General features: G+C 61.4%; 1 protein-coding gene across 1 annotated transcript; it reads left to right on the top strand.

Annotated features, from left to right (window-relative positions):
- Positions 1 to 451: 451 nt before the first annotated feature.
- HNF4A (hepatocyte nuclear factor 4 alpha) lies at positions 452 to 25,724 on the top strand. The gene is made up of 11 exons (XM_055139650.1): positions 452 to 566; positions 3,959 to 4,133; positions 5,454 to 5,548; positions 12,948 to 13,054; positions 13,676 to 13,831; positions 18,764 to 18,851; positions 19,400 to 19,555; positions 21,508 to 21,744; positions 23,415 to 23,495; positions 23,790 to 23,942; positions 25,160 to 25,724. Exons 1-11 carry the CDS (start codon positions 452 to 454, stop codon positions 25,303 to 25,305), a joined length of 1,509 nt encoding a protein of 502 aa, XP_054995625.1. The 3' UTR covers positions 25,306 to 25,724.
- The last annotated feature ends 203 nt before the right edge of the window (positions 25,725 to 25,927 follow it).

Here is a 25,927-nt window from a genome sequence, read left to right on the forward strand (position 1 = left end):
TTCGAGGGGGGGCGCCAATGATTCGGGGAGTTGTTCAGCTGGGGGGGCGGGTAGAGAGGGGGGCTGCGTGCCTGACTCGGGGTGGCAGGCTGCCGAGCGCGTGAACCACGGATGGCCCAGAATTGGTGTGTTGGGGTGTCGCCGCCCCCCACCTCACCTTGGCTGTGGCACCCCGGGTGTCAGGCAGAAGCCAACAAACAGCCAAATCCCCGCGGCCCCGCCCTGCCGGTGCACCAGTGGGGGGGGCCGGTTAACCATTAACCCCCGGCCCTCCCCGCCAGGGCCGGCCGCCACCTCCTCCCCAGGCTGGGCCAAGACGCGGGCAGACCCTCGAAGGAGGAGGAGGGCGGCCTGGAGGCAGGAAGGCAGGGCCAGGCCGGGGGCGGGCTCAGCCCCGGCAGCCTCGGTGGGCACCGTGGGCAGGGCGGGCAGCGGGGCCGTGCGCGGGAGGATGCGTCTCTCCAAAACCCTGGTCGACATGGACATGGCTGACTACAGCGCCGCGCTGGACCCGGCCTACACCACCCTGGAGTTCGAGAACGTGCAGGTGCTGGCCATGGGCAACGGTAGGTGCGGACAGGGGCGCCCGGGCACCCCCCCACCCCCCAGCGCCCGGGCACACGGGACAAGATGGCAAGCGGGTCCGTGCCACTCCAGGCGGTGGGGGGGGGGGGTGGGACCGGGAAGAGTGCCGTCAGAGAAGATGCAAAGTCGGACCTGGGACCGGGCCTCGCGGCTTCCAGGCTGAGCAGATGTGGCCAGTGCCCAGGGCCGCTGTCCCGGCTAGAGGCCTCCCTGCAGCAGCTTCCGGTGCCCGGACCCTCAGACCCCCGGAGCTGCCCCCACTCCTGAGGGTCTTGGGGGGGACGGGAAACTCAGCGTGGGGAGGGGGCTCCCTCCCTCCTGGTCCCTGAGCCCCGGGCCCCTGTCTGCACCCCGAGCCTGGGCTCAGGGGCCGGGAAGGCCGAGACAGGCAAACCGAGTGCCCGAGGGCTTGTCTCTGGGGCTTTCCCGGGGCGAAGGCCCCGCTGTGAGATAAGGGGGGACTTTACAGGGGGCCTGGCCACCTCCTCTGTGCGTCCCTCCTGTGAGGGGCTCCTGAGGGTGTCAGGGTGGGTGAGCACGGTGGAAGGGGGTGGGGATCTGTGTGCTGGGTCCGCGGTGGGTGGGTCTGTCCCTGGCTCCAGGAGAGCCTACGCGTCTGTGCCTGGGGGTCTCGTCTGTGTGTGTGTGTGTGTGTGTCTGGCTGGGTTTGCACACGTGGGCTGGAGGTGGTGGGCTGGTGGGCCCCGAAGGGGCTGTCGCCCGGGGCCATCTGTGTTCCTGGTGGAGAAGGGAGCAGGGGAGCCCGCATCCCCCGCCCGAGACTCGGGGCTGGGCGCCCCGTGTGCGAGCCTCCACACGGCCATCTGCCCACCCGAGACCCGCCTCAGTGACAGGGCTTGCCTGGGAGCAGAGTTTGGCTGGGTGTGTCCCTCCCGGGATTCACACCCTTCCTCAGCACCCAGGTGGAAGCCGGAGGTGGAGGGGCGGGGGTCCCTTCCCCTCCCCCAGGAGATGTGTGTGTGTGGGGGGGGGGGGAGATGGAGTGCAGGAAGCCCTCTGCAGGCTCAGGCCCGGGCTGTTCCCAGGCCAGCCAGCCTCAGGGCAGGGGACAGGCTGAGGTCGCCTGCCCCCTGTCACCTCTCCACGACCCTCCGCCCAGCAGTGCCCAGGGTCAGTCTCACCCTGTGACCTTGGGGCCTCTTCTGGCTCTGGCGCCCCTGGGCTCTGGCCAGCTTTTGGGGGTGTCAGGGTACCCCCTGAGGGATGGGGGAGCGCGTGCTAGCAGTGTCCAAGAAGGAGCTGCTGTGCAGGGCGTCCCTGTGTGACCCCCAGACCCCTCTGCCGAGTCTGGGGGCCTGCAGACAGGAAGGCCTTGGGCCCTGCGCTGAGCACCCTTGCCTCGAGCCCTCGGCCCTCCGTGCCCTCACCGAGACCCCGTTAAGGGTGTGTAAGCACCAGAGGAGCGAGCAGGCCTGGGTGCCCCAGGACCCCTGCACGGCCGTGCACTCCCGGCAGATGTGCAGGTGTCTGGGACGTGGGTCACGTGTCCTATGTGTCCCGGGCTGGTGGTCCGAGGCTCTGAGGTTCGCTCTTCCGAGAAGCCCCCCTGAGGCCCACGTCACAGCAGACACCACCGAGGGTCCCTGGCCAGAGTCAGCCAACCCCCGGGGCCACGTCCCAGCTCGTCTGCAAGTGGGAGGCCCCCTCTTCCCACCCGGAGAATGGGGGGATCGGCTGGTCTTTGGGGTGGGATGAGATGCTTTGGGGTGGGGGTGGCGTAGGGGTGGGGAGTGTGTCGGGGGCACACCTGGGGTCGCTCCTGGTTCTGCAGTCGGGAATGACTCCCGGCGATGCTTGGGGGGACACTATGGGATGCTGGGGGTCGAACCCGAGTCATCGCCTAGCAGACAAGAGCCGTACCAGCTGTGCTTGGCTCCAGCTCCCCAGAGGGTAGGCGGGCAGCGCCAGCCTGTGCTGCCCGTCCGCGGGAGCCCCTTCCCCCCACTCTCCCCCCAGCCCCGCCACACACACCGCCCGGGCGGCTGCCGCTGTGGGGTCAGCACTGGGGGGGGGCGGGGGATGGGTTAGGCTGGGGGGGGGGGGAAGGGCAGCTTAACAATTACCCCCATCTCCAGGAATAATTCACCAGGGGGCAGGGGCCCCGCTCCCGGGCCCCTTGGGGGTGGGGGGTCCCGTTCAGGAGAGGCCTGCGGGCGCCTCATCTGGGCCAGCTCCTCCTCCAGGCCCCAGGGCGCAGCTGTCCCCGGCTCCCGAGTGAGGGAGGGAGGGAGCGCGGGGGGAGACGGCCACTGTCCCACAGGAGGACAAGCTGCGGGCATCCAGCCCGGGACCACAGCTCTGTCCTCTCCTGCTGGGGACCCGGAGGCCCCTAGGGACTGAGGGAGACCCAGGTCTCCTAGGGACACGCACGCGCGTGTGTGTGTGTGTGTGTGTGTGTGTGTGTATGTGTGTGTATGTGTGTATGTGTGTGTATGTGTGTGTGTGTGTGTGTGTGTGTGTATGTGTGTGCGCGTGCGTGCGCACGCGGGCCCATCCTGGGGAGATGGACAGGGCCGGTCATCATCTTCAGGGTCTGGCCTCGGGAAAAGATTGACCGAGGCTGAGAATTTAATTGGATTTGGTTTAATGGAATGGAGTGGCCTGGCATGAGTGAGGCCTTGGGTGTGATCCCTGGCGCAGAAAGCAACAACAGCAGTAACAACAACAACAAAACAACAACAATGGAGAGCAGCTGAATGGATCCAAGTGCCCCCTTGACCGTTAGGGAAACCGAGGCCCGCAAGGTGAAGGGAGGAAAGGGAGGCTGGCGGGTGAGAGGCCGGCGAGTGGGCACCTTCCTGCTGGGCCAGGCCCCCAGGGCCGAGGCTGCCTCTGGGTAAGGTCGCCCTGCTCCGCCGGGCACAGAGACCCCGGGCAGGAGGGCGCCCGCCCCACCCCTGCCGTCTGGGAGGGCAAGGAGCCCAGAGCCTTCCCGCGGGAAAGAGCCACACAGCCCGGTGTGGAGTGGACCCGGGGCGAGCAGCTGCCCCCTCCACCCCCACCCTGGTCCCCACTCCTGCGTCCAGCCTGGCAGGAGCCAGGGGTGCCCTGAGCCCCTCGGAGCTGGCGGTCAGGGTTCCACCTCTCCCCGACACACCGGGACACTCGCTCGCTCTCCCTCACCGGCCCTCAGGACCCTCCAGGCCCAGGGAGCTGCCCAAGGTCATTGCGAAGGACGTGATGGAGCGGGTGCCTTCCGGGGGCGGGGGAGGGGGCCGGCCCAGAATGTTCCAGCATTTTCCTGAGGCCACGGCCCCAGACAACCACGTGGTGGTGTGGGGGGGGAGGTCTCTGGCTGCCCACCCCCACCCCTGCCCAGCAGGGTCCTCAGCCTCTCCTCTCCCCCGCGCAGACACGTCCCCGGCGGAAGGCGCCAACCTCAGCGCGCCCAACAGCCTGGGCGTCAGCGCCCTGTGCGCCATCTGCGGCGACCGGGCCACGGGCAAGCACTATGGCGCCTCCAGCTGCGACGGCTGCAAGGGCTTCTTCCGGAGGAGCGTGCGCAAGAACCACATGTACTCCTGCAGGTGAGGCCGGGACCCTCATCCGCCCTCGGCCAGGCTCCCAGGGGCCCCTGTGGATCCTGGCAGGAACCGCTGTTCCGGGTCCCAGGGTATCTATCGGCTCTCAATGGAGGGCACCAGGTGTCGTACTCCAATCCCAGTGCTGGCATCTGCTTGCAGTGTCGGCGGTGCTGCTCGCGGCTCAGTGCTCAGGGGACCATGTGTGGGCATTACGGGGAGGGTGGGGTGGGATTTGATCTAGGGTCAGGCCATGTGCAAGGCAGGTGCCTCGACCCCTCGACGCTCTCTCTGGCCCTCTTGGCGTGCACGTGACTGCCAGCTTGCTCGCATCCTCCTTCATGCACGAGGACTCGAGGCTTAGGCCCAGCCCCCAACCTAGATGGGCGCCAGGACTCACCCCCCCACCCCCTCCCCACCAGGCTTCCCAAGGCCAAGATTGTCCCTCGTTTCGGAGAGTAACTATAAAATTCGAGCAGCTGCGGGCTGTGCAGACGACCGTGTGCAGAAACCTGTGTCCACACAGAATCTGCTCCCTGTATTCTTCAATTTTCACCCACCGACACCCCTCGGAGCAGGTTCCTGTTATTCCCATTTTATAAAGGAGGAAGTCGGGCCTTGCGAAGATCTAGGGACTTGCCCAGCCTGTCTCAGTAGCAGAGCTTGGACGGACGCTCAGGGCCCTGCCCAGGCTCCCCTCGGGTCCCCAGAAGAGCGGTTGACATGGAAAGATTATTGACGCTGACCCGTGCCTGGATGGAGCCCAGGGCGGGGGCGGGGGGGGGGTGCTGGGCTTTTGCAGGATGCAGTGAAAACAGTAGTGGCCAGGGGTCTAATGGGCGGGGGCTCCCCACTCAGCTTGGGCACCGGGATGGGCAACCTGGTCAGGAAGCCTCCCCGAGCCTCCTTCTCCCAGGTCTGACGGCCAAGGAGGGCTCCTAAGGGACTCGTGGAGGGAATCGGGGGTCTCCATTCCAGAACTACCTGCAACCCAGCTCCCTGCTCGACACATGTGCCTTCTTTTCTCTGATTGATGGGAGTGTGTGACTGCCTGTAAAAACTATTTACTTCACACATACACACAAACATACACTCACAGGCACACACGCGCATGCACGCACACACACACACACACACACACACACACGCACGCACGCACGCATGCACGCACGCGCGTGAGAGCCCAGAGCTTTCTTAGCATGAGAATTGGGCTGAAGGGTGCGAGTGAGGAGGTTGGGGGTCGACCAGATGGCCAGAGCTCTGGGCTGGCCGGGGGTCAAGGAACGCTGTCCCTTCTCCATCCGACTGTCCCGAGCCTTCCCCCAGGTTCAGCCGGCAGTGCGTGGTGGACAAAGACAAGAGGAACCAGTGCCGCTACTGCAGGCTCAAGAAGTGCTTCCGGGCTGGCATGAAGAAGGAAGGTGAGCCCGGGCCTGCCCTGCCCACCCACAGCCCCACCCACGCCCACAGCTCCTGCAGAGTCATTTACGACTTTATGACTGGGTGACAGGCCCCAGGGTGACTGGCTCACAGCAGCGGAGAGGAGGAGGGCCTGGAAATGTGACCGCAGGGAGGGGCTGGGCGTGGTCCTGAGAAAGCCTGGGAGAGATAAGTTCCCACTGCTGTCGCCACGCACTCCCTCCCTGCACCCCCACTCTGGCCAGCACGAGAGGCCGAGCTGGGGATTTTGTCTCCTCGGCCGCTGGGAAAAGTGCAGAGTGATGTGACAGCCACGCAAGTGTGGAATGGATGAGCCGGGGCCTCTGCTCCTGGGCGTCCGGGGAGCAAGACCCCAGATGGGCCCCCCGGGAGGTGGCGCTGGGAAGGTCTCAGGCCTCCTGCTCCAGCAGTTCCAAACCCAGGGCCTGGCTATTCTGCCGACAGCCCCCCTACACACACACCCCCCATCCCCCGTGGCTGACACTCTTGGCTCCTATTTTGTGGCCTGGGGAACTGCGCCCCAGAGGGAGCCCACAGGGAACTGTGTCCCAGAGGGAACTCACAGGAAACTGTGTCCCAGAGGGAGCCCACAGGGAACTGCACCCCAGAGGGAGCCCACAGGGAACTGCATCCCAGAGGGAACTCACAGGGGACTGCACCCCAGAGGGAGCCCACAGGGAACTGCGTCCCAGAGGGAACTCACAGGGAACTGCACCCCAGAGGGAACTCTCAGGGAACTGCGTCCCAGAGGGAGCCCACAGGGAACTGCACCCCAGAGGGAGCCCACAGGGAACTGTGTCCCAGAGGGAACTCACAGGGAACTGCACCCCAGAGGGAACTCTCAGGGAACTGCGTCCCAGAGGGAGCCCACAAGGAACTGCACCCCAGAGGGAGCCCACAGGGAACTGTACCCCAGAGGGAGCCCACAGGGAACTGCACCCCAGAGGGAGCCCACAGGGAACTGTGTCCCAGAGGGAACTCACAGGGAACTGCACCCCAGAGGGAACTCTCAGGGAACTGCGTCCCAGAGGGAGCCCACAAGGAACTGCACCCCAGAGGGAGCCCACAGGGAACTGTGTCCCAGAGGGAACTCACAGGGAACTGTGTCCCAGAGGGAGCCCACAGGGAACTGCACCCCAGAGGGAGCCCACAGGGAACTGCGTCCCAGAGGGAACTCACAGGGAACTGCACCCCAGAGGGAACTCTCAGGGAACTGCGTCCCAGAGGGAGCCCACAGGGAACTGCACCCCAGAGGGAGCCCACAGGGAACTGTGTCCCAGAGGGAACTCACAGGGAACTGTGTCCCAGAGGGAGCCCACAGGGAACTGCACCCCAGAGGGAACTCACAGGGAACTGCGTCCCAGAGGGAACTCACAGGGAACTGTGTCCCAGAGGGAGCCCACAGGGAACTGTACCCCAGAGGGAGCCCACAGGGAACTGCACCCCAGAGGGAGCCCACAGGGAACTGTGTCCCAGAGGGAACTCACAGGGAACTGTGTCCCAGAGGGAGCCCACAGGGAACTGCACCCCAGAGGGAGCCCACAGGGAACTGTGTCCCAGAGGGAACTCACAGGGAACTGCACCCCAGAGGGAACTCTCAGGGAACTGCGTCCCAGAGGGAGCCCACAAGGAACTGCACCCCAGAGGGAGCCCACAGGGAACTGTGTCCCAGAGGGAACTCACAGGGAACTGTGTCCCAGAGGGAGCCCACAGGGAACTGCACCCCAGAGGGAGCCCACAGGGAACTGCATCCCAGAGGGAACTCACAGGGAACTGCACCCCAGAGGGAACTCTCAGGGAACTGCGTCCCAGAGGGAGCCCACAGGGAACTGCACCCCAGAGGGAGCCCACAGGGAACTGTGTCCCAGAGGGAACTCACAGGGAACTGTGTCCCAGAGGGAGCCCACAGGGAACTGCACCCCAGAGGGAACTCTCAGGGAACTGCGTCCCAGAGGGAGCCCACAGGGAACTGCACCCCAGAGGGAGCCCACAGGGAACTGCATCCCAGAGGGAACTCACAGGGAACTGCACCCCAGAGGGAACTCTCAGGGAACTGCGTCCCAGAGGGAGCCCACAGGGAACTGCACCCCAGAGGGAGCCCACAGGGAACTGTGTCCCAGAGGGAACTCACAGGGAACTGTGTCCCAGAGGGAGCCCACAGGGAACTGCACCCCAGAGGGAACTCACAGGGAACTGTGTCCCAGAGGGAACTCACAGGAAACTGTGTCCCAGAGGGAGCCCACAGGGAACTGCGTCCCAGAGGGAACTCACAGGGAACTGTGTCCCAGAGGGAGCCCACAGGGAACTGTACCCCAGAGGGAGCCCACAGGGAACTGCACCCCAGAGGGAGCCCACAGGGAACTGTGTCCCAGAGGGAACTCACAGGGAACTGTGTCCCAGAGGGAGCCCACAGGGAACTGCACCCCAGAGGGAGTCCACAGGGAACTGTGTCCCAGAGGGAACTCACAGGGAACTGTGTCCCAGAGGGAGCCCACAGGGAACTGCACCCCAGAGGGAGCCCACAGGGAACTGCATCCCAGAGGGAGCCCACAGGGAACTGCATCCCAGAGGGAACTCACAGGGAACTGCATCCCAGAGGGAACTCTCAGGAAATTGCATCCCAGAGGGAACTCTCAGGGAACTGCATCCCAGAGGGAGCCCACAGGGAAGCATCATGGTGAGTCAATACCAGAGCTGCGGGTCGTGCCCTGAGCTTCTGGCTGGAGCTCACCGTCATGCGGGTAAGAAGGGCACCGTCATGCCCTTCTGCTGCCATAGTCTGAGGAACATTCGACAGCAAACCACCAGCCCCACTCTCCCGAAGACTGAAGCTAAATCTCTGGAGCTCAGGCTTGAGTCTCTTTGTGTCCCTCTCTCCCCTCGTGCCAGCCACACCCGGGTCTCCTGCCGCCTGTGAGCACACGCACACACCTGTGTACACGTGAGCACACATACATGCACACACCAGCCCACAGCAGGATCCTGGGACCCGGCGGCTCAGGCCTGGCTCTCCCTCTAGCCTCTGATTTCCCTGTCCCCTCCCTGTGCCTCCTTCCTGTAAGGCCTGGAGCCAGGGCCCTGTGGAAGAGGCGGGTGAGGAGCCCTCCTCCTCCTGGCGCCCGAGTGGTTCTTAGCTGGGAGAGGCGCCCTTTCAAGGGGCCAATGTCCCCTGCGCTCTCCCCGCCCTGTTTTCAGTGAACATGAGGCCGTCTTGCCATGCTCACCTTCCAGCTAGACCCACTTTGCAGAGTGAGAAATATTAGGGATGGGAGGAGGGCCCTGGACAACCGGGGGAAGCAGGGAAAAGGCAGAGAACTGCCGTCTCAGGGCCGGCCCCCGAGTCCACGGTGCGGGTCATCTGGGGAGCTCAGAGTTATATTCTAGAGAGAGAATCCATCTCTCGTGGGAGGATGCCAGGCCTTGTGGCCGGCAGGCGGGAGAAGGGCCGGCAACTCCGAGGCTGTGCATGGCCTGGTACCGGGCAGTCGGTTGGTCCAGGTGCTCTGTGAAACACCCAGTGTCATCTTCCCACTCGCCACTTCTGGGAAGTGTGCTTGTCCACTGGGCGCCAGCCTTCCCATCTTACTTTGGAAAATGACAGAGTCTAGGTACACCCTCAGGGACTGGAGCCATAGTACAGCAGGTAGGGCGTTTGCCTTGCATGCAGCCGACCCGGGTTCAATTCCCAGCAGCCCATAGGGTCCCCTGAGCACTGCCAGGAGTCATTCCTGAGTGCATGAGTCAGGAGTAACCCCTGTGCATCGCCAGGTGTGACCCAAAAAGCAAAAAAAAAAAAAAAAAAAGCCTTCAGGTCCAGGACATGTCAGCTGTTCCCCGGGCTTCCCCGCTGCTGCCATGGGGCTGGTGTCCCCCTATTGGACCGGGGTCCCCGCAGGAATCTGGGGGTCACTGCAGTCTGGCCCCCTGGGCACGGCTCGGGGCAGGGGAGCAGCTGTGTTGGGGGCTCGGGAGAGGGAACTTTTGTTGTTGTTGATTTTGCTTTCGGTCACACCCAGAGGTGCTCAGGGCTGACTCCTGGCTCTGCCTTCAGGAATTACTCCTGGCGGTGCTTGGGGGACCCTGTGGGATGCCGGGGATTGAATCCGGGTCGGCGGCGTGCAAGGCCAGCGCCCTCCCCGCTGGACTCTCACTCCGGCCCCGAGACAGGGGGTTTCCTACCCTAGGCTCGAATTAGATTCCACGGGTCGGATTCTGTGCCAGTGTCCACACTCTCGGGGTTGTGTCTCCTGGCAGGAAGGGCGAGAGCCCCACCCGCCCCCAGCAGCGCTGCCTCCCGCTAGCCTGAAATCCTGCTTTTTCCTGGGCTCGGGGGAAGCGGGTTTGCCAGTCCGAGGGGGAACTGGGCGATGGCAAAGCGGCCGTGGGCCTGCTCTCAGGTCTGACGTCCGTGCTGGGTGGGCCAGGAGGGAAAGACAAGGCGTCTGGGCTGGACAGCCGAGAGGGGGGCCAGGTAGCCGAGTGTCCAGCTGCTGCTCCGAGCGGGCTCTGGGAGGCAGAAGTTATTACTACGTGTCCCCTGGCTGAAGAGCCCCCTCACCCGACTCATCACCCCTGTCCCAGGCGGTTCCTGTGTCACGGTGCTGCTTCCTGGCTCTCGATGGGGCACAAGTCCCCGAGGCCAGGCCCAGCCCAGAGAGGCCCGAGATCAACGCCTGGCACGGCCCAAAGCCGAAACAGAGTAGCAAAGGAAGCGCCAAGCATCCCAGGGTTGCTTCTCCCTGCCTTGTCAACCCCAGTGCATGTTTTGTGCTGGTGGCACGTCCCCCAAGTCTCGAGAGAGTCCAGGGACAGTCACAGCACCAGGAGGCCTGGGTCAAGCTTTTGCCTCTCTCCTTCGTGTGCTCAGGAGGTCTTGGAGGGGGGGGGGTTGAAGCTCCAAAGCAGGCTCCGAGGACCGAATCCCTGAGCTGTGTGGGCAGGATATCTTCTTGAGAAGGTGGGCATTGAGGTGCTCCTCACTCAGTGCTCAGGGCTCACTCCTAGTGGGGCTGGGGGGGTCTACCCTGGGCCAGGCATGCACCGGGCGAGCGTCTCACTCCTGAACTATGTCTCTGCCCCCAAAGCACTTGTAGACCAGCGGGGTCTGCTCTAAGCCGATGACTCCCCAGTTCCCCGGTGGGGAAACCAAGGCCTAAGAGGCGGCATGCCGGGGCCAGGGCGGGATCCGAGCTCCCGGGTGAATCCCGAGATGGGGCACTTGGGCCTGTGCGTGGCGGCCGGAAGCTCATCAGACCGGTTGGAAGCGGGTTTCCGGGGGCCTCGGATTCTGGGGAGGAACTGGGGGAGCCGTGGGCCCAGTGCTAGGAGGGGACCCCCCCTGGGCCTCAGAAGCCCAGCCCGGAAACTGGAGGGGGCGCAAGGGGTGCTGGGGTGGGCCGGGGGGCCCTGGAGGGGGTCTCCCTGGGGTTCCCTGCCCCACGGCCCGACGGGCCCGGCTCATCCTTGTGTCTGCTCCGCCCGCCCGGTTAATATTCAATAGAAGTTACATTAGGTCCCCGACCCCGCTAATACTGAGCAAACATTTGGGAAACATCATTCCGTGACTGAGCTCGCGCGCACTGATAAGGCCCTAACCTTGAGGAGGCCGCAGCTGCTGACTGGCCTTTCATGGGCCCGCCTCCCCACGCCCGGCAGCTGCCCGAGGGGTGCTGGGGGCAGGACGGGGGGACAGGGGCAGGGGCTCGGGAGTCTGCCTCTCTCTCCCTCTCTCCCTCTCTCTCCCCCCCCTCTCCCTCTCTGTCTCTCTCCCTCCCTCCCTCCCTCCCTCCCTCCCTCCCTCCCTCCCTCCCTCCCTCCCTTCCTTCCTTCCTTCCTTCCTTCCTTCCTTCCTTCCTTCCTTCCTTCCTTCCTTCCTTCCTTTCTCTCTCTTTTTTTCCTCTTTCTTTCTCTCTTTGTTTTAGGGCCACGTCTGGCAATGCTCAGGGGTTACTCCTGGCTCTGCACTTAGGAATTACTCCTGGTGGTGCTCAGAGGACCAAATGGGATGCTGGGATTGAATCTGGGTTGGCCACGTGCGAGGCAAATGCCCTACTTGCTCTGGCTCTTCCCTTCTTTTCCTTCCTTCCTTCCTTCCTTCCTTCCTTCCTTCCTTCCTTCCTTCCTTCCTTCCTTCCTTCCTTCCTTCCTTCCTTCTTCCCTCCCTCCCTCCCTCCTTCCTTCCTTTCTTCCTTCCTCCTCCATCCACCCTTCCTTTCCTTCTTTCTCTCTTTTCCCTCCCTCCTCCCTTCCCTCCTCCCTTCTCTCCTCCCTCCCTCCCTCCCTCCCTCCCTTCCTCCCTTCCTTCCTTCCTTCCTTCCTTCCTTCCTTCCTTCCTCCCTCCCTCCCTCCCTCCCTCCCTCCCTCCCTCCTTCCTTCCTCCTCCATCCACCCTTCCTTCTTTCTCTCTTTTCCCTCCCTCCTCCCTTCCCTCCTCCCTTCTCTCCTCCCTCCCTCCCTCCCTCCTTCCTCCCTTCCTCCCTTCCTCCCTTCCTCCCTCCCTGCCTCCTTATCTCTCTTTCATTCTCTGTGTGGGACGGCCATGCCCGTGGTGCTGGAGGCTCTGTAGTTCTTAGGGCTCACTCCCTGGGGTGCTCAGGCCACCCCGTGGGGCCAGCGCTAGGTGGGCCTCCAGCCTGCCTGGGGCTATTCGTGGCAGCCCAGCTGCGTAAGACCAGCGGACTTTCACTGTCCGGTCGTGGAGTGGGTGCAATCTAAACAAAGGCCAGATGGAAAAGGGGGCTGGAGAGACGGCCTGAGGGCCCGGCATGCTCAGGCTTTGCATGCAGGAAACCCAGGTTTAATCCCTGGTATGCACAGTCCCCTGAGCACTGAGCCAGGAGTAGTTCCCAAGTACCACCGGATATGGGTACCTGGGATATCCAGGTCCTTAGAAACAGAGTCAGAAGGCACGAGAGCTGGTCTCCTTCTTGCCTTCTCCTCCCCCCAAACATCCCGCTTGCCTGCCTGCTTCACGCCGGCCTGCCCTTGCCCCTGAGGCCTGCCGGAGGGGCTGGGGTCCCCCTACCCCGGTCTTCCTGTGGTCTGACCCGCTTCCTTCCAGAAAGAAAGGGGTTCCTTCCAAATCGGAGCTCCAAGAGCTGCTCACGTCAGTTCCCTCTTCCATGCCGACCCCTGAAGGCCCGGCGAACCCCCTGCTGAGTCAGCATCTTGCCGGCCCCCAGGGACGGCAGCTCAGCCCACAGCTTGGGGAGGCGAGGCTCTGGTCTGGGCTCTGCCCCCGACGCACCCTGTCTGCTGCCCGCCACCCCTGGGCAGCCCTGAGGGACCCCTCTGGGGCTCGGCCTGCTCCCCGCCTCCCCCCTGCCCTGCCCCTCGCCCAGGCCTCATCTGCTCTCCCTTCCCGCCCCTGCCTCCTCGCAGCTGTGCAGAACGAGCGGGACCGGATCAGCACTCGCCGCTCCAGCTACGAGGACAGCAGCCTGCCGTCCATCAACGCGCTGCTGCAGGCCGAGGTCCTGTCCCAGCAGGTATGCGGCCGCCCCTGTCCCCGGCCTGCCCTGGAAGGGAAACTGAGTCCAGTTTCCCGGAGCTGGTGGGAAGCAGCGGACACAGAATTCCAGCGGGTGTGCAGAGCCTGCCAGGAGCCTGGCTCTTCCCGAGGCTTGGAGGGCTGCTCGGCACCGAGAGGACAAGGAACCGGCTAGCGGCCCCTTGCTGTGCCACCCAGGAGAAGTCACAGCACCTCTCTGGGCACAGAGTTTACCGATGTGTCCAAAGAGAATGAAGGTTTAGAGGAAGATTTCTTTTTTGTTGTTGTTGTTTTTGTTTTTGTTTTGGGTCACACCCACCCAGCGATGCTCAAGGGTGACTCCTGGCTCTGTGCTCAGGAATCACTCCTGGTGGTGCTCCAGGTGCGCGATGCCGGGGATCGAACCTGGGTCAGCCGCGTACGGGGCCGACTCTCACTCTGGTGCTCAGGATGAGAGTTTCTGTCTTGCACCCCCTGGGGTGCTCGAGGCTTCGAGATGGCTGGTGGAGGAGGAGGAGAGGAGGGGCGGACAGCTGCCAGGGCCCGGGGGCGGGCGGGGTGGTCTCTCTCCTCTCTGTCCTGCCCAGCTGACCTCCCCAGCTCGTGCCCCTCCCCCCAGATCACCTCCCCCGTCTCCGGGATCAACGGAGACATTCGGGCCAAGAAGATCGCCAGCATTGCGGACGTGTGCGAGTCCATGAAGGAGCAGCTGCTGGTGCTGGTCGAGTGGGCCAAGTACATCCCCGCCTTCTGCGAGCTGCCGCTGGACGACCAGGTGAGGCCCCAGACGCTTCCCACAGCCCCGCAGGCGCTGGCGTGCTCGAGGGAGCCAGCCAGCCAGCGCACAGAGAGGTTAAGTCACTTGCTCAAGGTCACACAGCCGGGAGGAGCCGCTGAGGCTAGGATTGGAACCCGGCAGGGCAGATGAGCTCCAAAGTCCAGGCTCGGCCGGCACCCTGCACCCCTGCGCTCGCTCACTCGCTCCGCCGCTCTCCTGGGGGCCGGGTGGAGGGTTTCGACAGACCCGAGGCTTTACGGGACTGAATTCTGGCCCTCAGGCTGGCGGCGGCTCTCTGGGATTTGGGACGAAGGGTCGGAGGCTGGGATTGAGGACGGGGCTGCCCGAGAAGTATGGCCCCTGTCGCGGAGCCCCCTGTAGTCCGCCCCACAGCCCACTCCCCAAGTGCCGTCTCCCCCCGTGAGTCCCCCCAAGCTGCTTGCGCCGGCACGTTGGTCTCCAGGGGCTCACTTTGGAGTCTAGGAGTATCCCGGGTGGGCTGAAGCGAGAGCACAGCGGGGAGGGCATTTGCCTCGCACACGGCGGACCCGGGTTCGATTCCCAGCATCCCATAGGGTCCCCTGAGCACTGCCAGGAGTGATTCCTGAGTGCATGAGCCAGGAGTGACCCCTGAGCATCGCCAGGTGTGACCCAAAAAGAAAAAAAAATAAATAAAAACTAAAAACCAAGTATCCCCAGGTGAGAAGAAAGGAGGGGTGGGGCCGGGAGTCGTGAGCACAGTCGGGCTTTGGGTCCCTCTGTCCCCACACCCCCGAGACCTCCATGGTGGCCCCAAGGTCCAGTCCAGAGCCCAGAGCTTGCTCCAGACTCCCGGTCCCAGGCATTTGCTTCTCCTGCCCATTTTTTATTTTCCTTTTTGGGTCACACTCGGCGATGCTCAGGGGTTACTCCTGGCTCTGCACTCAGGAATCACTCCTGGAGGTGCTCAGGGGACCCTATGGGATGCTGGGATTTGAACCCGGGTTGGCCTCGTGCAAGGCAAACGCCGTCCCCGCTGTGCTCTCGCCCCAGCCCCTCTCCTGCCCTTTTGAGAATGTGGCAGAGCCCGGCCATGCCCGGCCGTGAGAGATGCTTCTGGAAGCCCATAGGCACGGCAGCTGTTGAGCTTGGGGGGGTCCTCGGTTCTCGGGGGACCCTGTGCGTCCCACAGGGCAGAGGCGGGTTCAGTGGTGGCGTGGTGGCGCCCAGTCTCTCGGGGAGCCTCAAGCGACCACTGACCCGCTTCAGAAGGGGGTCGGGCGGGGGTCCGGGCAGGGCTGCCCGTCATCCCCTCTGCGCCCCTCGAGCTGGCGCTGGGCCCCCACACTGAAGGCGGAATTAATGTTTAACCCTCCGTTCCCGGGCCGGCTCTGATCCCCCCGAGCTGAGCAATTGTTAACCTCAGTTCCCCCCAAACCTGGCTGGCCGAGGCTCAGCATTCTCGGAGCGCATCCACGGGTGGCCAGTGGCGAAGGGTGATCATTAACCCCCCCGAAGGGCCGCTGTGTCAGGGAGCCGAACCCCGGGGCCGGGAGGCTCCTGCTCGACCAGGCTTGGCCCCTGCACAACGCCCCTCACCCTGGCTGTCCCCCCACGCGCCACTGGCCTGCTGGGCTTGTGTGGACCCCAAAGGCCAGGCCCAAGTGGCCGAAGGGGCTTTTTCCTCCTTCCTTCCCTCCCTCCTCCCTTCCTTCCTTCCTTCCTTCCTTCCTTCCTTCCTTCCTTCCTTCCTTCCTTCCTTCCTTCCTTCCTTCCTTCCTTCCTTCCTTCCTTCCTTCCTTCTTCCTCCTTCCTTCTATCGTCCTTCCTTCCTTCTTCCTTCCTTCCTTTCTTCCTTCCTTCTTCCTACCTTTCTTTCCTTCCTCCTCCCTTTCTTATTTACTTCCTTCCTCTCTCCCTCCCTTCCTCCCTCCCTACCTCCCTTCTTCTTTCCTTCCTTCCTTCCTTCCTTCCTTCCTTCCTTCCTTCCTTCCTTCCTTCCTTCCTTCCTTCCTTCCTTCTTTCCTTCCTTCCCTCCTTCCTTCCTTTATTCCTTTTCTCCTTCCTTCCTTCCTTTCTTCCTTCCTTCCTTCCTTCCTTCCTTCCTTCCTTCCTTCCTTCCTTCCTTCCTTCCTTCCATCCTTCCTCCCTTCCTCCCTTCCTTTCCTCCTTCTTTCCTTTATTCCTTTTCTCCTTCCATCCTTCCTTCCTCCCTCCCTCCCTCCCTCCCTCCCTCCCTCCCTCCCTTCCTTCTTTCCTTCCTTCCTTCCTTCCTTCCTTCCTTCCTTCCTTCCTTCCTTCCTTCCTTCCTTCCTTCCCTCTCTTCCTCCCTCCCTCCTCTTTCATTCCTTCCTCCTTCTCTTCCTCCTTCCCTCCCTCTTTCCCTTCCACTTTCCCTCTCTCCTTCCTTCCCTCCCTCCCTTCTTCCCTCTCTTGTTCCCTCCTTCCTTCCTTCCCTCTCCTTCTCTCCTTCTGTCCTTCCTTTCTTCCCTCCCTCCCTCCCTTTTGTTTTTTTAACTTTTTAATCGAGTCACTGCTAGATAGACTCTTGCAAAGCTGTTGATGGCTGGATTTCAGTCATAGAGTATTCCAACACCCGTCTCTCCGTCAGTGTACATGTCCCAGCACCAGTGTCCCCAGGCTCCCTCCCATCACCCCCATCCCCACCCCACCTCCCTGCCTGCCTCTATGGTAGGCACCTCTCTCTCTCTCTCTCTCTCTCTCCTCTCTCTCTCTCTCCTCCCTCCCTTTTCTCCTGTTGGAAAGTGGGTGAACACTGCCCACGTGCCTCCCTCCCACTATTTTTCCTTTCTCTTTTCTTCCTGCCCCTTCCTGCCTCCTCCCTTCCTTCTTCCTTTCCTCTCCCTCCTTCAGCCTCCCTCCATCCTTCTTCTTCCTCTGTCCCTCTTCCCTCCTTCCTTTCCTCCCTCCCTCTGCCTCAGTCTTTCTCATTCCCTTCCTTCTTAAAACTTTTAGGAAGCATCTCTCTCTGGTTCATTCATTTGTTTCCCCTTTAAAAAAAAAAACAAAAAACAAAACCCGCCCCATTCCCCTCCCCACCGGAGGCCGAGGACGTGCTGGTCCTTCTCTTTGGGCAGAGTCCCCGTGAGTCTCTGTGGTCGAGTCACTGTCCAGGGTTTAGAAATGATGCGTTTCGTGGGCACTTCACCTTGGAAAGAGTGAACAGCACTGCAGCTGGCTGGGCTCCGACAGTCCCTGAGGCCATGGGCCGAGGGCTCCCACCTGCCTTCTCTCTAGCGGGCTCTGCCTCGGACACCAGCTCCGGGGGGTGGGGGGCCTGTGATGCCAGCAGCTGGGCTCCTGGGCGTCCCAAGCCTTGTCCTCTCTGCCAGGAGGGGTCTGTCGAGCTGGGTGTTTGTGCGTCTATGACTTTGGAACCAACATCCGCACCCTTTCTTGCCTCCCAGAACCTCAGACTCTCGACACCAGGGGGGCTGGGCAGAGACGTGTGAGGTCCCAGACGGCTGCGTCAGAGCCCCACCTGCTAGTTAAATGTCCCCCATGTGTACCACTCCATAATCGCTACTTTTGGAAATACTTTGGAAGGTGCAGAGAGGTAGCACAGGGGTTAAGGCGCTCGCTGTAACAAGGCTGTCCCCAGTTCAATTCCCAGCCCAGAAGGTTCCCGGATTCTTCCAGGAGTAATCTCTGAGCACAGAGCCAGGAGGAAGCCTGAAGCACCGCTGAGGGTGACCCAACCCCACACCTTCCCCCCTAAAAAGAAACTGTATTTTGTGATCCTCCAAAACTATTTGCTCAGTACAATAGCACTGTAGCATTGTCGTCCTGTTGTTCATCGATTTGCTCTAGTGGGCACCAGTAACATCTCCAATGTGAGACTTATTGTTACTGTTTTTGGCATATCGAATACGCCACGGGGAGCTTGCCAGGCTCTGCCGTGTGGGCAGGATACTCTTGGTAGTTTGCCGGGCTCTCTGAGAGGGACGGAGGAATCGAACCTGGGTCGGCCGCATGCAAGCAACTGTGCTGTTGCTCCAGCCCCTCAATACAATAGGCAGATCAAAGTAAGGCAGATCAAAATAAAATAGTAATTTAGTTTAGAACGAAGGACTATCTCTTTTAGTGTTATGACACTACACTCCCAAGAAGAATATTTTCTGCAGCTAATTATACCTTTCAATAAAATAAAGGGAAATGGATTCCAGGGAAGCTCACGTGTGACTTTTCCTTAAGAATAAAATTCCAGGGGGCTGGAGCGATAGCACAGTGGGGAGGGCGTTTGCCTTGCATTCGGCCGACCCGGGTTCAATTCTCAGCATCCCTTAGGGTCCCCTGAGCACCGCCAGGAGTAATTCCCGAGTGCAGAGCCAGGAGTAACCCCTGTGCGTCGCCGGGTTAAACCAAAAGAAATCGACCAAAAGAAAGCAAAAATAAATAAATAAATAAATAAAATAAAATAAAATAAAATTCCAACTCTACCAATCCATGCCCGTTAAACACTACCAACAAAAATGTCCAAGCGAGTGCAAGAGGAGACAAAGGAGTTTGTTTCCTTATTTTATTTTTTTTTTTTTTGCTGGAACCGTCCAGAGGAAAATGGGTACTGCACAAACAGCCGGCGGACAGTTGAAACGGACAGTCTAGAACACAGGGGACTCGCTTCAGTCTGGGATGGGCTAAGTGCTCATCGCTAGGATGGCACATTTTGGTCCAGGATGGGGTTTGATGGGGCCCCGGGTTTAGACCCAGCACCTAGTACCCTTGCAGGACCCAGCACCCCTCCCCGCCGGGGCCGGGGCAGCAGTCGCCATGCTCATTGGAGAGTTTACAGGGGTGGGTGGGGGCGGGGAGGCAGAAGGGGCACATGGCGCTGATTTCCCAGGGCACTGGGCTGGCTACGGGGGGGCCTCCCTGGGGTGCCGACAGCCGTGCAGGGGTGCGGGCCACAGACACCCTGTCTCTCTGCAGGTGGCCCTGCTCCGAGCCCACGCGGGTGAGCACCTGCTCCTCGGAGCCACAAAGCGATCCATGGTGTTCAAGGACGTGCTGCTGCTAGGTGAGAGCGGGGCGCTCGGGGCCAGGGGCCTGGCGAGGGGCAGGAGGAAACCCTCCGCCGGGCACCCGCCAATGTGCCCCTTGGGAGTGGAAGTTGGCCGGCCTTAGAGGCGGGCGTGGTGGAGACGCAGCCCGGAGCTGAGTTAGCTCTGTCCACTCTGGTGCTGGGCGGCCCCCTGGGTGCCTTCAGGCATCTGAGACAGAGCCTGACCTGAGGACTCAGGCTGTCACCTACCTGGTCTCCTGGTGAGCCCTGGGCACCAGCTGCCCCACGGGCCATGCTGGGGACTGGAGCCTGGGTGACGGCAAAGGGACCGGGGGAGACTCTCCTCCCTTCAGGCCTTGCCTGCTGGCTCTGTTCTCTTTCCGCCTCTGAGTTCTCATCTGTAAAATGGGCATGCGGTTTCCTTTGGGGTCCACTCCCCAAGGCGGCCAGCTGCTCAAGGGGAGGTCCGGGACGTGGCTTGATGGGGCCCCAAGTGTAGACCCAGCACCTAGTACCTGGTCTGTCTCCTGGGGTCCCACCCGCGCTGCCTCCCGCCCCTCCAGGCAATGACTTCATCGTCCCGCGGCACTGCCCAGAGCTAGCAGAGATGAACCGGGTGTCCATGCGCATTCTGGATGAGCTGGTGCTGCCCTTCCAGGAGCTGCAGATCGACGACAACGAGTATGCCTGCCTCAAAGCCATCATCTTCTTTGACCCAGGTACTGTCCTGCTCCCACCTGCCTGCCAGGCCACCCGGGTGGGGTCCACAGTCTCATCCCTTTAGTGCCATGACAGAAGGGGGAAAAAAACGTTCCCTTAGTCCCATTTAATGGATGAAGAAAATCAAGGCTGGGCACAGCCTGAACCACGGGGCATACTTCTTCCTTCTTTCCTGGCCTCCTACCTTCCATCTTCTTTTCTCACTTCTTTTCTTCAAAGTCATTCCACGGGCCGGGGAGATAGTACAGCGGGGAGGGCCCTGGCCTTGCCTGCGACCAACCTGGGTTTGATCCCCGGCGTCCCATGTAGTTCCCTGAGCACTGTCAGGAGTAGTTCCCGAGTGCGGAGCCAGGTGCAAGCCCTGAGCATTGCCAGGTCTGACGCCAAATCCCAAACCTACTCAATAGAGTGATTGCAGTAATGTTTGCACAAACCAGAGGTGCCCCCGCACCCCACTCTCCTGCCTGGAGCTGCTCCCCGGCGGGGAGCCCCTTCCTCCTCCCCCTCCCACTGGTTGCTGCTGTCATTGTGGGGACCAGGAGTCACGTGGGCTTGGCTGAGGTGCCTACGGGCTGTCGGACTCTGTTTCTCCGACGTCTCTGAGGGAAGCCCCCGCCGTCCGGGCCGGTGATGGCTCCAGGGGCTGGAGCGAGGCCCTGGCAGTTCCCCGTCTCTGTGTGGCCCCCCAAGCACTGCTGAGTGTCGCCCCGGTATCACCCTGAGCATCTCCAGGTGGCTGTGGTGACCCCTGGCACCACCAGGTCTAGGTACTGACCTGCCCAGACTAGACAGTCGGGCTGAGTATTGTAGGAAATGATGCCGCACCCCCTGAGTACCTCTTATGAGCACCCTCCCTGAGACAAAAAGGTTAAAAAACAAAGCCCGTTTGTGCCTGGGAGACAGGTCCAAGCACCCGGGTGTGTGCTCTGCAGAGGGGAAGCCCAGGTCTGACCCCGGTACTGTACCGTCCCCTGAGCCCCCATGGCGTGCCTCCCCTGTAAGGACTCTGCCCTCCCTCCGTTCCTCTCTCTCTCTTTTTTTTTTTTTTTTCTTTTTGGGTCACACCTGGCAATGCACAGGGGTTACTCCTGGCTCTGCACTCAGGAATCACTCCTGGCGGTGCTCAGGGGACCATATGGGATGCTGGGATTCGAACCCGGGTCGGTCGCGTGCAAGGCAAACGCCCTACCCGCTGTGCTATCACTCCAGCCCCTCCGTTCCTCTCTTTACCAGCCTGCCGGGGTTGGGAGGGGCACCCCCACTTTCCTGCCATCTTCCTGGGTCTGTCCTTGTCTCTCTCATCTGTTCTTCCCAGACGTGCTCCGTCCCCTGTCGTCCCCGTGCTCTGGTTCGTGTCTCCTTACCCCTCCCTCTGTTGGGTGAGGAGGATGGGGACCCCCTGCCGTTCCTCAGCTCCTCATTCCACCCACCAACTTTCCACCTGCATTTTTTTGCCGTGTCGAGGTGGACTCTCGAGGGGGTTGAACAGGGAAGGCTTCCTGAAGGAGGTGGCACCCAGCGGAGACCCTTAGGGAACCGGGAAGGGAGAGACTCAGGAAATGACTGCAGAGTGCGCTAAGTTGAGGGCGAAGGGACTCTCAGTTGCGGGTCAGCCTTCTCACGTCCACTCAGGGCTCTGCCGTCAGCTGGATCAGGCCCTTAGCCGACTTGGTGCCTCAGTGTCCCCTTCTGTAAGACAGTGGGGAGGTTGCCAAAGTCTGTCCTCAGCGCCCCCTCCCTGCCGTTATTTCTGCGTCTCAGGAGATGTGCCCCCCCCCCCTTTCGTGCCTCGCCCAGGCTGCGAGAGGTGCCTTCAGCTGGCTAGAAGCCAAGAGGGGGCCGCGGCTCCCGAGAACCCCCAAACCCTGCTCCCGGCACGGCAGAGACCCTCGGGGCCCCTCTGTCCGGGACCCAGGGGTCAGGGGACGTTTGCCCCCCCCTCCTGTTGCAGACGCCAAGGGCCTGAGCGACCCGGGCAAGATCAAGCGCCTGCGGTCACAGGTGCAGGTGAGCCTGGAGGACTACATCAACGACCGGCAGTACGACTCGCGCGGCCGCTTCGGGGAGCTGCTGCTGCTGCTGCCCGCGCTGCAGAGCATCACCTGGCAGATGATCGAGCAGATCCAGTTCATCAAGCTCTTCGGCATGGCCAAGATCGACAACCTGCTGCAGGAGATGCTGCTGGGAGGTCAGGGCGCCCCCCCCCCCGCCCCACCCCGCCCCGCCGCGCACGCAGGGCTCACCCCTCGGCTCCGGAGCGGGGGTGGGGGGGAAGGGGGGCGGAGGGACAGGGCGGGGGACGCTGGCCCCCTGGATTCCCAGCACCCACCCGGTCCCCCGACTACTCCCAGGCAGAGTGTGCCCACCAACCCCCTCACACCCACTCAGAATAGTCCCTGGAGGGGTCAGAGTTACCCTCCTTGAGGTTCCCATCCTAGATGAAGGGGCCGGAGCGACAGCACAGGGGGTTGAGTGTTTGCCTGGCATGCGACAGACTCGGGTTCAATCCCCAGCCTCCCATAGGGTCCCCCAAGCACCGCCAGGAGTCATTCCTGAGTGCAGAACCAGGAGGAACCCCTGAGCCTTGCTAGGTGTGACCCAAAAAGAAAAAATAGAAGAAAATAAGAAAAAAAGAATTTGGGGCTGGAGTGATAGCACAGCGGGTAGGGCATTTGCCTTGCACATGGCCAACCCAGGTTCGATTCCCAGCATCCCATATGGTCCCCGGAGCACCGCCAGGAGTGATTCCTGAGTGCAGAGCCAGGAGTAACCCCTGTGCATCACCAGGTGTGACCCAAGAAACAAAAAAAAAAAAGAGAGAGAATTTTAAAAAAACAACACCTCAAGGGATTTGTCATTCTCACCTTGGACCCTGTGACTGTGGCATTCTTAGGAATCAGGTGTCAGAGATGAGACTCTGAAAGGTGCTGATGCCTGTTCGCAGATAAACCTGAGTAAAATGAGCACCGTCTCGGGCACTGCCGTCTCACCATAGGCGAATAATGAGGCACCTCTCCTGAGGTGTTAAATGGGAAAATAAATAATTTTCCCATTAAAAATAATAATAAATAATTTTTCCATTTGTTAATATAAATAATAATCCACAGTGATCAGCAGTCACTGAAACAGGCGGTGGTACCCACTGAGCCCCGTCCGTAACCATAACCCGTTTCTAAACCATGCCCCTCCTGGCATGGCCGGTCTCTGGTACGCTCTGTGTGCCAGCTACTTTGCTGGACTCTCAAAGAGAAGAGAAGCACATCCGTTAGTTAGAATGCTCAGCGACTGACGACAAGGTGGTTTCCCGCAGATTGATAGGCAGGGGGATTTTAGAAAGGAGAGGCTCACTTCCGGCGGGAGTGGCGAGAAGAGTCGCGAGGAAACGTCTGAGTGAGAGTTTGAACTTGGACCCGTGGGAGGGTGGAGAAGGGTGTCGGTGGGAAGAAGAGCAGAGGTGGGCGACTCCAAGGAACGCACGCAGGTGGGAAGGAGGTCAGTGTGTGTGTGTGTGTGTGTGTGTGTGTGTGTGTGTGTGTGTGTGTGTGTGCGCGCGCTAGGTGGCTGGTGGGGCTGAAAGGTGAGTTGGAACCAAATGGTTGGATGGTTCAGTGCATGGCACTGAGCTTCCAAGGCCCTGCATCCTGTCAATGAACTAGTCATTACAGTGTTACAATGTTCTCCTTGGATCCTGTCAAAGAACTAGTCATTACAGTGTTACAATGTTCTCCTTGGATCCTGTCAATGAACTAAGTCATTACAGTGTTACAATGTTCTCATTGCTTCATCCTATGCTTCAGGTCTCAAATAACTTTTTGTTTGTCTTGTTTTGTTTTTTGGGCCATACCTGGTGGTGCTCAGGGCTTACTCCTGGCTCCTGTGCTCAGGGATCACTCCTGGCAGGCTTGGGGGACCATGTGGGGTGCCAGAGATCAAACCCAGGTAGGCAAGCTCCCTCTGCACTCTCTCTCTGGCCTCTCAGCTTTCCCCTCCCCCTGCCAATCACTTCATCTCTATTGATCGGTTGGGTCCTTTTCAATAACCTCACAGAGCCTGGGGAGGGGGGCAGCAGACCCCAGCTCACGAAGCGAGCAATTGAAACATTCAAACTCCGGACACTCTCTCAGGGTCAAGGGGCAGGCCGCCAGGCCCCACCTGAGGAGAAACTCGTGCGACAGGGCCCGAGGTCCTTCTCCAAGACTCCCCTTCCTGACTGGCTTCTTCCTTTCCCTTTAGGGTCCTCCAGTGAGGCACCCCACGCCCACCACCCCCTGCACCCCCATCTGATGCAAGAACACATGGGCACCAACGTCATTGTGGCCAACACGATGCCCACTCACCTCAGCAACGGACAGATGTGTGAGTGGCCCCGACCCAGGGGGCAGGCAGGTGAGTGACTCGATTCCTCACCCAGCAGTGGAAGGGCGTGGGGCAGGGCTGGGGGGGTGGAGAACAGCCAGCAGAAGGTCTGGGCCAGAAAGCGGGACCTGGGATCCAACAATACCCTCTGCTCCGGGGGAAGGAATGAGACGGCGGACGTGTCCCCTTGTTACGGCTGCCTGTTCAGCGGGGCCATTTAGCCAGTGACAGAGAGTCTCTGTTGAACGAAGCCGTCCTTGAGGGCAGGCGTGAGTTTGTCCGTTGGGCAAACATGGCCACCAGGATGAGAGAAAGAATTCCATGAAGGGGTGTTGTCCGTGAGGTAAAATTGTTCACTGAGGTCAGGCCGCCCAGTTGGGTAGGACTGTAGATAACTTGACAAGACCCGGGCGTCTCTGCAGAGCTCAGACTCTCCTGTCCTGAGGAGACTGAGCCTGTCCTGGGGCAAAGCTCTTCAACGAGGACAGTTGTCACTGGGATGAGGGGACCTGCTAGAATGAAACAACCTTTTACTGAGACTATTCTGAAGGAACGTTATTCCTTGACCAAAGTGGACGCGTGGGGTCTTAGTCCCTGTAATTTTCGGAGTCTGTGAGGGGGCTCGGGGCTAGTATATTTCCATTATCCATTCCCCTAAATATCTAAGACCTGTGAGTCAGTCAGCCTGGCCGTGGGCTTCATCCATTGTTATACCTCTCCAAGAAAGGCTTTGCCTGTCCTTGGGGAGACGGAGGCCGGGGGCCTCACTGGGGAGAAGTAGCCGGAGCCTCTGTAGCTGGTGGTGCAGGAGTCGGGGTCGTCAGGATGGGCACGAGTAGCTCATCTGCTGCAGGTGGCCTGGTCACAGCTGTCCAAGGAAGGTCTTAAAGAAGTTGGACTGGGGCTGGAGCGATAGCACAGCGGGGAGGGCATTTGCCTTGCACACGGCCAACCCGGGTTCGATTCCCAGCATCCCATGTGGTCCTCCAGCACTGCCAGGAGTCATTCCTGAGTGCATGAGCCAGGAGTAACCCCTGTGTATTGCCAGGTGTGACCCCCCCCCCAAAAAAAAGAAGACTTTGTGGACTTTGTGGTGTGGCCCTGGGAGTCTGGTGCTGCAAGAAGTCTTAGGTTTAGGCTCATTCTCGCCCTTGGCAGGGAGGAAGGCGGCTCTCAGAGGGCCAGAAGGGCTCTCGTTGCCCCCTGAAGGGCGGCTCTGAGCAGCTTGCCTCTCTCTTCTTTCCCAGCAGCCACCCCGGAGACCCCGCAGCCCTCCCCGCCTGGCGGCTCGGGGTCCGAGCCCTACAAACTCCTGCCAGGAGCCATTGCCACCATCGTCAAGCCGCCCTCTGCCATCCCCCAGCCCACCGTCACCAAGCAGGAAGTCATCTAGCACGCCGCCGGGGGGCGGGGGCTCCTACTGGCCCCCCAGCCCCCGCAGAGCACCCCTGGGTGGGTGGTGACCCCAGCGACAGAAGGCGGGACCACAAGAGAAGCCCAGTGCAGCCACGGAAGGAGCGATGGACCCATGAACTCGGGCTGAGGCCCACGTCCGTGGCCACCCTCCCCCCTCACTCTGCAGGACTCCGGACAGGCCTCTGCCTCCCCCCACCGTGCCCACCCCCAGAGGGCTGCTGTCTGGCCCCAGCCCCTCTGCCTGGGGCTTCTCTCCTACTGGCACACAAGCTGCGAGTCAGGAGTCACAAGGCCAGAAGGAGGGCCACCTCCAGGGACACCTCGGTTCTCTCCGAGTCCCAGCTGCCTTTCGGCACAAAACTGACCTTCTCTCTCCTCCTCCTCCTCCTCCTCCTCCTCCTCCTCCTCCTCCTCCTCCTCCTCCTCCTCCTCTTCCTCCTCCTCCTCCTCCTCCTCCTCCTTCTTTCTCTCTTCCTTCTCCTCCTCCTCCTCCTCCTCCTCCTCCTCCTCCTCCTCCTCCTCCTCCTCCTTTCTCTCTTCCTCCTCCTTCTCTCCGGAGCCCAGAGACCTCCACTGAAGAGGCGATGGTGGTCCATGTC

The sequence above is a fragment of the Sorex araneus genome, chromosome 5 (assembly GCF_027595985.1).
Source record: "Sorex araneus isolate mSorAra2 chromosome 5, mSorAra2.pri, whole genome shotgun sequence".
In the NCBI taxonomy this organism is placed as follows: domain Eukaryota; kingdom Metazoa; phylum Chordata; class Mammalia; order Eulipotyphla; family Soricidae; genus Sorex; species Sorex araneus.